The sequence below is a fragment of the Anopheles marshallii genome, chromosome 2, assembly GCF_943734725.1.
Source record: "Anopheles marshallii chromosome 2, idAnoMarsDA_429_01, whole genome shotgun sequence".
Taxonomy (NCBI): Eukaryota; Metazoa; Arthropoda; class Insecta; order Diptera; family Culicidae; genus Anopheles; species Anopheles marshallii.
Window position 1 is genome coordinate 48,473,684 of NC_071326.1, and position 12,932 is coordinate 48,486,615.

General features: G+C 42.3%; 1 protein-coding gene across 1 annotated transcript; it reads left to right on the forward strand.

Moving 5' to 3' along the window:
- Positions 1 to 12,337: 12,337 nt before the first annotated feature.
- LOC128707481 (39S ribosomal protein L11, mitochondrial) lies at positions 12,338 to 12,928 on the forward strand. The gene has a single exon (XM_053802434.1). It carries the CDS (start codon positions 12,338 to 12,340, stop codon positions 12,926 to 12,928), a length of 591 nt encoding a protein of 196 aa, XP_053658409.1.
- The last annotated feature ends 4 nt before the right edge of the window (positions 12,929 to 12,932 follow it).

A 12,932-nucleotide genomic window follows, 5' to 3' on the forward strand; every position in this document is an offset into this window, starting at 1 on the left:
GAAGGTATCAGAACAGCTACTGTCGTTCTTCTTTACTAGCGGAGAATAGTAGAGAATCGTTGGCATCACTCGACTCTCTGAAGAGTCGCAAATAGAAAATATGAAGAATCGATTGGTTCGTTCTTTTGAAAGAATTACTCTCCAGTCCCAGCTATGTTCTGCATGCCATTGTGAAACCCGACCTCAGGCCAACAAAAATACAGAGATATTTTTAACCAAAACTACTATCAAATGACCTTCTAACTAGGAAGTAACAGTATTTTTCAGTAACAGTATTCAAATCAAGCCAAGCTGCAGAAACCCAACAGTAACGGCTTGCATACCCTAATGCGATTCCAATGCTATAAACTTTTAACGGCCCCCAAGCGATATACCACGTAAGATCTCACAGTTCCAGTTTTTTTTTTTTGTTTGTCTATTTCGAAATTATACCAGCTACATTCATAACAAACGATCCCCAAAAGTTGTTTGCAAAAATCTTGACCGTTATACCGGTCCGATGCGTCGCCGGACACTCTCCCGTCAAGGTTCTTCCGGGCGACGCTGGTATGCTATAATCGTTCAACCGTGTCAACCGGAAGCCCAATAACGGCGCAGAAAAAATTGCGAACTTTTCCGCTACGGATTGTTTATCTTAGTATGCGTTCTTTTTATTGTGTTTGCTTCTTTTTACATGTCTGAGCCCATTTGCATCACATGTCACCGAGACGTTCCGTCCGTAGTGTCAAGATAAAAAAGGCTACCAGGCGATGGGCGATGCTACAGCGTTTGTGGAAATGATCGCTTTTGCCAGTTCCGTTACAACGCTAAAGGAAACACGACTGAGTCGATGATGTATGGAGCATAAGGTGATGTAGTAGCCGCTTTGCGTACGCTTCCAACTTAGCGCTGAAGCCATTGTACACGCGAAGGTTAGCGTCGGGGCGATTTACGCACAGCCCAGAATGGTAAAAAAAAAACGTGGCTGCCACGCAATGCATCAGTTAATCGTGAACTGCCTCGTGGAGCACACGGGATGCGCTTGCTGGCATCACTGTATGCGAGTTGGTTTGTTGTTCATATTCGCAGCGTTTTGTTTTGATTTTGAACCATTGGCTTGACATTGTTAAAGCAGCTCAGCTATGCGCCTGATGGGGTAGTTTTCAACGCCAGCCAACAATCCGACCTGATGCTGACCTTTGTAACGTCTGTCGGCAATGCAACACACTGACACTCCGATGTTGATTTCGCTCAACAACGCACCGCTGTCCGGTGGTGGCGTTAGGGGGATGCTTTATGGCTGCTTCGCCTTTTGGCAATCGAACTCCCCGCAGCGTACACCGGCGCCCGGTTCAGTTGATGAATATAATTATGCTTAATGTGTGAATACAGCGTATCAAGCCCGAGCCCGTCTGCGTTTGGAAGTGCTTTGCCATGCGTCTGCATGTAAGGATTCTTGTGCGGCCTAATGGTGAGCCTGCAACCAACCGGTCGGGCACGCTCATCGAATCGTTCAATTAAAAATACGTCCATAAGAACGGCTAACCGTGATGCAATCCGCGAGCTTTAACACATTTTGATACACACCATTTGCAATCGCACCGGATTGATGCCAATTATTGGGAGGTATAAATTGTTTATGCACCAGTTGTTGGAAAATCGATCTTGCTTGGAATGCATCTGCGAAGTTGAAGGCTTGCCGGGCTGCCATTCACCACTGACCAAACAGGGGGTAGCAAAAAAAAAAAAAAGCGCACTACTAACTACCAATGATGTAGATCGTAAGGAAATGACGTCTGTCTAAATTGGGACGCACTGAGCGCCGTGGACGACGACCATGCTGCCGTAGCCATATTACACCGACTTCCACGCCGATCATGTAACTGATCACGATAACGTACACGCTTATACAACGATCACCTTTCAGTGTGCGTGTACAGTTTTAGCGTTAGATCTCGGGATATCGTAAGAAGCATGATCTGGTGCCAAACACTTACAAAACGGAACATCCAAACTCGCAGATTAACTCTCTCAGTATGGCGCATCTTGTTATGAGTAGAAAAACCCCCATTCGGCTAGTCACTGAACCTGACCATGGAGCTTAAGCGAACAGGTTTATTTGTTCAACGTCAGCGGTCCATCGCACACGTACCACTAGTTACAACTAGTTCCAGCTGGTACATGTCCAGTGTCTGGTCAAAAATTTACATAGAGAAAACTCCCATAGTGATAAACACTAGAATTACCAGACCAGTTTTGTTGGCTGAGATACTTTCTTCTGAATACGGTGGAGCGCCGATTATCCGGGTGCCATTAAAATGGGTATCTGATTATCCGTGCAGCTCGGAAATGATTCTAAATTCTAAAACAAATTTGACATATTCCGGACCACAACATTTGCGGAAAAATTGAAAGACCCAATTTTATATAATAAAATCAGCACATATTCTTAAAGAAAACAACTTTTTTTTTTGCAACAGTAAAATACACAGGAAAAATAAATTGTACTCTAAAAAATCCCTATATATGATGCATTGTACGCTAATTTTATCATAAAAGGAGACGAGCCTATTATACGGTTTATCCGATTATTCGGAGTCCCGATTGGGTAATCGGGGCTCGACTCTTTTCTTTCTCGAGTATAATTTATTTTTAGTCTTGTCTCGAGCCTTTTCTCGAGTTACGCGAATAATGCGTACCAGAGAAATTCGCGTAATTAAAATTCCCCTTATAATATCGTTTATATTTAGTATTCAGTGGTCGATTTCTACTTCTTACGAAGCACATTATATATTGAAATCTTTACGATTACTTCCACAATTAGAATAAATTTTTACCAAAATTAATGTTTTTATTATTAAAATGTAACATATTTTGCAAAAAATTTAAAATTTGACAAATAAAAAAAATATTTTCACGTACAAAATTACACGAACTGTGAAAAATTTTGCGATTTGCGTATCTCGAATGCGCGTAACTCGTGAAATGACTGTACATCAATTTTTGTGATTAAACTATTCTACCGTAGTGGATGCATAATTTTTATACCACTAACTCGAGAAATATGAAAACATAACCGATCTCTTGTTTATAAAGTTATTAATGATGAAAAAACGCCGAACTTTCCTGATTAGTTGCAACGATTTCACTTCGGTTCCCTGGGATTATATTCCCTCACCAAATTATGCTTGACGGTCGTCTGTTTCACTTCATTGCTTTTGATTCATTTAACCCACAAACATCCAATAGAAAACATAAACGAGGATTATCACGAACAAACTTATGACACATGCGAAACGGTCGCCGCATGCTTCCCAGCTGATTAAGATTAGTGGGCGGTGATGGTGACACGTGTTTTGAGCTGTGGAAACCCGTTCTCATTAAGCACCGCATGGTTCACACTTCCTTCCGTCCGGAAGCCAGTCGTGCATTGCACCGCCGACCGCTTCGGCTTACCATACGGTAACGGTAATTAATTATCAGATACCGGATAATAGACGGTTTCGCTGGTCGGACGCAGGCATCGTCTCCATCAATACTAATGATTGTGTCGTTTGGAGTTTAATTTTGAATTCATTTTATGAAGCTTCGGAACGAGTGCGTCTGAATCCATTGCGATCACGCTACTTTGTTGTAATGTGCATGCATCTTTTAGTTGAAAAATAGATATTACAAGATTCTGAATTGCAAAACAAACCCCCGGGAAGCTTTGGCGAATTCCGAGCTTACAGTGTTGTTTAAAAGCTCAATTATTAGCAAACGGTTTAACATTCTTCATTCGAAGGAAAACAATCATGCAGCCATTAGCAGCTGTACAATAGAACCGATTGTTTATGTATGCTGTGTGCAATGAGTTTTTGTTTGTTTGTTTGCTGCCGTAACTTTCCCGTGCCAGCTGTGCAGTTCCTGAGTCCAGTGACGGGTTTCACGTTCCTGTCACAAGGCATCTGGACTGGCGGTGCAATAATCGTACGTATGGCAGCGATAAATCCAATGGCAAACAACAATGCAAACAGTATTGCAAAGCTGTTTCAAACATTCCAACTGCATGAGTCATCAAACAATTCTATGAAAAATGTGGAAAATTAGGTAAGTGTCGTGTGGTGAGGTGGTACCATGCTGTTCACCTTCAACTAGATTTGTTCAGTTCATTTGTCCAAAGCAAGATAATTCGCAGTATATCTTGCATCTTACTCGGTACGATCAATGCCCCCGGGTGCGGTTCGCACCAGATCATCAGGTGCCCACTTCGAATGAGCGATAATCCTGCTTTTATAGCATTTTTAACGTTTCTGCTTTGAGTGGTAAAACATTAAAGTTAATAAAGTACCGACTCACAGAACACCCCCAGTTTGGGCTCAAATTCCAACTTAGACCAGAATTGAACGGGGTTATTTTTATTCAACAAGGACGGCCAGGCCGTATTGCTTACAATTAAAGGGTAGCTTAATTTTGAACAGGATTACCCTTATGTACAGAATTTGATTATTAGGATATAGATGTAATGCAAGCTACAAATAACGTTAGGCAACTTACTAGCCCACTCAACACTGTCAAAGGTTATATATAACGCCAGCCAAACCAAGTAAGCCCAGTTTTAGCAACGCCATTCAAACTTCCTTCAATGTTATTTACACCTAAATTAAATACTAATAGTGGAGTTATTTCCCCAAAACTACCGGGGAAAAAAGATTGTACTGGAATACCGTCAACTGCCCAACCTGACATTACGCGAGAAACTAGTTTGAAGGGAATTTCCCACTGACCGCAAACTTGGCGTAAAGTTGGTTTTAGCAAAACCACTCTGGTGAGTTTATTTTTCGCTTCACTAGCCACAAACGTACAGAACCCGCAGTACCCGCAACCTGTTAACACGTGGATTCCCCAATTTTAAACGGTCCGCTGGAACCGGTACACTGCTAGCAAACCCAATGCGGTTATTTGTTTGCTAATGACATTTGAATGGTTATTCTTATCCAATTCGATCGTAATCGGATTGTGCGTTTATTAATAAAAAATTATAATCTTCTCCTTTCAAAAAGGTTCAATCGCAAACATCGCAGACGCAGAAAATGGATTTTTTCTGCACTTCAACGTAGAACCTTCCGAAAATAACTTGAAATATTTGAGATATCGCACGGGCAGAAACGGTGTTGTAGAAACGGTTGTGTATTGGACGGTTTTACGCGATAGAACCGGTCCAAAATCCCATCAAGACCAATGTCTCGTAGGCAAGGACTAACTTGTCAGCTACGTAGTTCAGTAAGTCTAGTAAGCCAGAAATGGCAGACATGACCAAGTAGTAGGTCCTTACGCAGCAAGGACCCAAGAAGCAGACTTGATATACAGTCAATACCCGAGTTACGCGGTGCTCGACTTACGCGGATTCGGAGATTAGCGGATTTTATAAATTTGACATTTCACAGAGTTTTGTATGCAGAATATTTAAAGTAATCTAAAAAATGCGGTACATGTCATTATCATACAAATAATTACTTTACAACATTTTATCGTAATTCTTGAAATAAACGTATAAATTTCAATTTTGAATGTGTTTCGTAACGTGGGAATACATATTTGATCCTTTAATACGACATTTTAACGATATGTTAGAAGAAACTCTACGATCTACGATCTACGATCCGATATTCGCGGATTCTGGAACGCATTAACCGCGTATTTCGAGTAGTGACTGGACAGGTGCGTTCAATTGATGCCGAAGAGACTTTAATAATCATACAGGCAACACGATCATCTAGGACTGACAAGAATTACCTGATAAAACCAGTCTTGTCATTAATCTTAAATCGTACTAAATGTAGGTCCAAAATTAGACAAAAAAATACCATTTCCTTGATAGATCACGAACGTGATCGTTTCATTCATAGCAAAAACGGTTGCGTGTAAATTATCATTTAATGTAGGAGTTGATCGTTGTTTGTATGTTTGTTTACACTTCCATTTACCGGTAGGAACCGGTAAAGACTGGCTTCACGTTTCAAAACAGCAATCAAAAACAGCGGCAAAAGCGACACAACAACAAAAAAAACTCCTAACAATAAAACAAGATAAACTGCCTTTCAAATGCATCGAATGTGTGTGAATCGCCCACCATCTTCGTCATGTTTGAAAGGTGTGTGTGCGTGCGTTTGTGTGTGTATGGAGTGGAAATTTGCGTAGCCATTAACGGTTGGGCCATCAAATCATGCCCATCAGGCCACCACGTTACCGACCGGCCTGGTAACGCTTTAACGATGCGGTACCGTAGCCGATGGTCAACGAACCGTACAGGCCGTAAAATGCCGGCAACGCAACGAAGTCTAGCCCAAAAGAGTTTGGGAACAAAAACAGCACGTGACGAAAGGGAATCCTCCTTTACAATCTGCCAACCGAAGCCGTCGTGTTAGTTCGCGAACTTTCAGTTTTACAATCTGTCTCGGTCAGATTTGGGGTTTTCTTTTGCGCCTTACCCATGTTTGGTGACTCAGCCCAAAAAATCGACCGCAACGAGACAACGAGGGTACGACAAGCGTGATTCTTGTACTAACTTCAAAAGCACTGCATCACACTCTTGTTTGTTAAACGTCTACCGTACCCAAAATTGGTCGTTAAATGGCGTCATTAAAATATAATAATGGCGCAACAATAAAATGACCATCACACGAGAACGGGCCCGTATTCGATCATTGAACGGGAACGTATCGGTTGCACTTCGGCAAAATGCAACCCCGCTGACCCTCATATGGTGGGCCGATACGGCCCTTACCTTGTACTCGGTGTAGCCTCGCCGCTAGCTAAGCCAGAGCCGGTGTATTTAGCGGCGCATCTGACGGCTGGCGGTGAGTAGAAATTGTTTGGGAAAGTAATTACGGCGCGCCAAGACGTCGAAGGTCAAGCGTGTAATAACAGCTGGCCAGGTGGATAGGTGGCCGCAGCTACCGGTCGCAACACCCATCCTTCGAAACATCTCCGCCCCGAAGAGATCACGGTTGGAAATCGCACCAGGGAGAAATGAACGGTTGCGCCACACGTGACCCCCGGCCCACGGATTCGCGCGCACATTCGAAAGTTGTGCAAAAGCTGCTGACACATTGATTGAATGAAGAAAAAAAAAATCATCTTTCCTTTCATGAAGGGTTTCTCCTACCACCTGAAACACCCTGATCATGCACGTTTGCATTGGTGTAGTCATTCAATTCTATTGTTTTCGTTTTCTCTGCCTCTCACAATCCGCGAGCACTAAGAATGCGAGAATCACACTTCAAGATGCAGTTTTTGTTCCCCCGTATGCCACAGTAGTATGCAGAAGGCTAGGTGCTCGCTATCTTGTCCTCACTCACTCGCAACCTTGTCCTGGCTCCCTGAAATCGTTCCGCTTCCCACCAACGCACAAATCCCCCATCAGGGACACTGCAAACAAAACCATCCATGCAATGTTCGATCATATCCGATCGGAAAACACACTGGTTTGGCCAGGAAGTAACGAAATTCCAAATACCAGCATGATTAGCAGGGCTCCAACGTACAGAAATGCAACGTCAGGGTTCCGATCGGACCAAACGCGGCTGAGTTGTAACGTGATGGATGGTATCATTAAACAAAAACCACAACACATCGTGTAATCTAACCCATCATTTTATACGCCGCCGTGTCTGGCACGCTGCCTCTGCTTCGTTCTGGTTTTTTATTTCTATTTTTCCATGCCAATCAAACAATCCAACCACTAACCAGTTTGTTGCAACTGGATTTTTCGTTCGTCCAAACCAGCTAGGTGTGGGGGAATCCCTTCGCAACCGGGCCGGGAATTATGATGATGTCGTCAGGCACGTTGGATGCAAATGATTGGCCATGTGTGGGTTGGATTATTGAATCACAATTTAATGGAAAACTATAATTAGCATCTGCGGTTGCGGCAATGTTTCAGATTTTATTCAATTCGTTTTGTATTCTTATATAAGTCATAAATATTTAAAAATGCCCATTGAACCCTGATAATTGATACATTCCATAATCTATTCACACGCTGAACATTTGTGAAAGAGTGTTGAAGACTATAAAAATTGAATGAAATTTAACATTAACACATTCTAACGGGAACTACAACCTAATGATGCAATTCGAAGTGGGCAACCAAAGTGTACTATAATACTATTAACACACAAACACCTTGCAATGGTTCCTCTGTGTCAATTATTGACGCCAACGCCATTATTGATGGCGAAGAGAAAACCTTGAATCTAGAGATTTGTACCACAAGTTCATGGTCTCATTGTTCAACGTTTTTTTTTTTTTTTGCAACGCTAGCTTCAAGCTGTTCATTTGTTTATTATGTTTTGTTTGGCGCTTGCAGGGTTTAACAAGCAACTATGCCATGCATACTTCGCCAGTCTTGAAACATATTTCGTTTCCAATTAAGTGTTTCCTCCCGTACAAAACATACAAAACATACTGCGATACAGCCCGAAATCCCAGTGAAAAAACTGAAGCAATCGTCGCGAAAATCATATCGAGCCAGCGGATTTACATTTTGAGCCGCTAGATTCCCAACACTGGTGAATCTGGTTCAGATTTATGAATGTGAAAGAATCTTTGAACAAAAAAATATCTATTTTAAAATCCCTATTGCAAAGATTCATGAGTTCTCAAAGATACCTCGCCCTCCCCCCTTCATCAGTTACCAAAAATGTCGAAGGCCTTAAGGGTCCCGATCCGTCACTGCTCTGTGGATTTATTAATATTTTGGGTGTCGATTCCTGACTTAAATGACTCTTCACTGAAGATTTTTGTAAATGAATGTTCTCAAAAGATTCGTGCTGTTATTTCTTTTTAAAGAAATATTACAATGTGATTTTTTATCGGATTACCGATAAGTGAAGCAGATTGACAATTTTATTTTAATTATGATTCAATAGAAGGAATAAATAATTTATCAATCATTTATAAGATGCGTGGTTTAGCGCTAATGCTGCTTTAGTTTTCGTAATCATTCCCGTAACCAGATCAATCTCTACGATAAATATGTCTATGATTCATATTCTGCTCACATTGTGTCCTCCTAATCGGCCTATAAAGCGAATATTCAAGAATAAATCCGGAATTTAACCAATGTCGTAAATTTTGCATTTCAAGGTGCGGTTTACATTCGACACTACACCATCCCATTCACGATGACACAGATTTTAAATCCAATGCTTCCCGCGCTGGATCGTTAAGCAATCGAACGCTGCTTTTAACGCAAAATCTTCGTTGTGATTCGTAAGTCGATCGCAACAAACGGTGTAGCCAAATTCGTTGCTAAATGTGTGATTTGCAAGCAAAAAAAAAAGGTACCTCCTACGACTACCGACTCCGGTCCGGGATTAAGGGTACATTTCCGCAGACCGGGGAACGTCGTCCGTTTTTAGCTAGAAAGCCTTAACGGGAAAAAGCCCAAAGCACACCAGCCGTGACGCTGAACGCATTTGATTCACGCAACCAACGACAAGCATTAGTAATGACGGACGATTTACGATAGTACAATTTGCCACAACTATCCAAATTCCATTCTGCCACACACCGGATGGAACGGCCAGTAGTCGGTGCTGGTAAAAAAAAACATACAGTGGAACAAATAGGTGATCCAGCAGTCTTTCGAAAATAAACAAATCAAACAAAAACAAACGAACGTGTGTGCCGTGGCCTACATCACCCACTCAGGAAACGCGTTTTCTTCTGTTTCGGTACAATGTTTATCACCGCATGTTGTGTATAAACCGTGATAACCGTGCGTGCCCACACGCGGAACGCACCTTTTCACTTTCCGACACCTAACACGCACCTAACGCTCCCGTAAATTTACACTTTCAACCGAAGAATGAATGTTGCTCGCTCTTCCGTCCGGTAAATACAGATGGCAACAATTCGGCAATGCTTACTGTCAAACGATCGATGCTAATGTGTTGTGTGGGTGTGCGGGTGTGTATAGGATCTTTTCTTATCAGACAAACGCATACATCTACGCGTACTTTCTACACTCACTTCGCGGGAAATCAGGTTGCCAGGATTCCGAATCAAGCAAAAATGTTGCCTTTTGCACAAAAAGTTATGCACACGTGTTATGCAGGAACAGCAAATTTGTCTCTCAGCTACCACCACTGCTGAAGGCCACCATAAACTATCAGCAGTCGAAACACTGCACTGTTCCACGGCAAAAAGCGAGGAAATCAACGAAAAGCACAACAACAAACCACCAGCTGTAGGCCTTCGCAGTTCACAACACTTCTGGTACTAGTCAACCGGTCGGCCGGTGTGAAAGCGCGTTGCGTGCGGCACTATCGCGATCTTATAAACAACTGAACGGCTCAGCCAGTGCGCGCCCGATCGTCGTCCAGGTGTGTACTGCGTTTTCGCCTATGAATTTTCCAACCTTGCACTACCGCTGCAGGCCTCCGTTTGAGGCACCGAGGCGACTGCTTACGGCGATAAACCTTCACCGAACGATCGCGGACGCACGATCGGTTGGCGTTCGTGGCGCTGCACCTGACACTAACATCAGTACAAAATGGGCTTTCCTTCCGAAATGTATACCTCTGTTACAAGATTACATGATCTTACTAGGTTAAATTTTCATTGATTTTCATTTTTTCACCGGTTATGAAATGAACTTAAAATATGTGCTTTCGCATCCGACCCGTGTTTGCGTTCGTTTTTGTACTATTGAGACAAAAACCTTTAAAAAGGTTTTGCTTGAAAAATTCCCTTCCTTGAGGATACTCATGAATTATTTGTTTTTTGTTACAAAATTATAGGGTTAGAAAAAAATACGAATTATATGTATTGTTACATTAAAATATGCAATACGAAGCATTTCTGAGAAGTAAAATAGTGTATGCAAATTTGTCCACTTGTGTTTCTTCCTTCACTTCACTTCCTTCTGCAGGTCAGCAATTTCGGTAGTCAGCAGTTTCTGACGAATTTCGAACGATCGTTCGAGGTGGCGCGTGCGACACAGTTGTCGCCAAAAAACAAAACCATAACGATCAAATTCATTTGGAATTTCCGTGTACCGGAAGTTTGGTAGACCTTCCGATGCGTGTGTGCTTGTTTGAGACATGGCGAAACCTATCGGCGAATTATGCGAAACGCAGACATTCCTCTGGCGCCACGTGCAGGATGACAACGGGTGAAGTGAACGGAAGTAGCAGCGCTACGTGGCTGTTGGTGAACAAATTAAATCAACTCATAGCTCACACGACGCTGTCAGAGATGGTAAAATGCACGTGCTGCTCAACTGTGCCTTGACTAAGCAAATAGTGTTAATTTTCAACTGATATTGCAATGTAAGCCAGCAGAAAAGGCGTTTGTTTTCGTCCCGGGTACAGATATCACCCGACAAGAATTTTAACGATCGATCGATTCATCTTTGATCAGATCACGCACCACGCTTGCATCCGAAAGTAATTAGATCACGTTAGAATGGAAAGGTGTTTAATTACATTCAGCTTTGCACAGGTGGTAATGGTAACTGGGCAACGATGGGTTTTGATGGCAAATGCGGTAGAGAACGTTGGGTTCCATTTCCGGATTTTGGAAATAATAATCAACTGAAATTGCCCGATAGCAATGACTTCGAACACAACTTTTAATAAAATTCTATTGATGTGGATGTGCTAATTGCACGATAATATTCACAACAGTCCCATTGAATGTGTTATTACACGATATTATAGGAGATGTAACACTTTCGGATCAACATATCGTATGAACAGCGAATCACCGTATCGGACAAGAACAACAACCACATTGTGAAGCTTCAACCAAGAGTTGTGTTAAGAATTCCCACCAACAGATGGCAGTAAACTTTTAACCATTCCACGTATGTTGGTTTTGAGGGAGGCTACGAACAGCAAACAAATGCAAGGGACTCGATCTCACCATTCAAATATCTCAACTAAAAATTGTTTTGTTACAGGGCCAAATTGATTTAGATTGAAGATCCAATGAATGGCTCCTCGTGCCTTATTTGTTCCACCTGCAATGATGCTCAGAAGCTCTTGACCGTTTTATTCGAAAGGTTTTGCGAAATTGTGTGATAATGGATCATATCACAACGTTCCTATCGACAAGTGCTATTATTTCCAGTATCAAATGGTTTTGTGCTGCTGCGCGCAACTGTCAAAATGGCTTGTCACTAATTCACAACAAAAACGGCCAAGCACCAACCTTCTTTTCAGCCACTTGTTATTGTTACACAATTCTGACAACTGTGTTCACGCTGTAATTGTAGTGAAATAGCGCATAAAACAGATAGGTAAGTGATTTAATATTTGTACTCAACAATCCTGTTGTCTTTCATAGCTTTCTCCTTCTTTCAGACAAAATGTCGAAAGCAGCAGGGCGGTTAAAAACTATGAAGAAAACGTTCGACAAAATCAATCATACCAGCAAGCTGCGAACAAACATCCCTGCCGGAATGGCAGTCGCCGGTCCGCCCCTTGGGCCTATGCTGGGTCAGCGAGGTATTAACATAGCTGCATTTTGCAAAGATTTCAACGAACGGACAAAGGACATTAAAGAAGGAATTCCTCTACCGTGCCGTGTTGCGGTCACGTCTGACCGGGCGTATGAGCTGACGATACATTCACCTCCTGCGACGTTCCTGTTGAAACAAGCCGCCGGAATTCAACGTGGTGCGATGAACCCAGGGAAAGAAATTGCTGGAAAGATCACGCGCAAGCATTTGTACGAAATCGCGAAGATCAAACTACAAGATCCGCCAAACGCTCTCCTCACGATGGAGCATATGTGCAAAGCTCTTGTAGGGATTGCTCGTACGTGTGGAATCGAAATAGTTAACGAGCTAGATCCCACGGAGTACAAAGAATTTCTCGAGAATCGAAGACAAGTTGTAGAAGATCAGCGCAAGGAACTTCAAGAAAAACGAGAAGCGCGCATGTTACGTGTTGGATAGACGG

Bases quoted from the DNA above. Each gene is read 5' to 3' on its own strand.
- LOC128707481 (XM_053802434.1), top strand. From the start codon at position 12,338: ATGTCGAAAGCAGCAGGGCGGTTAAAAACTATGAAGAAAACGTTCGAC.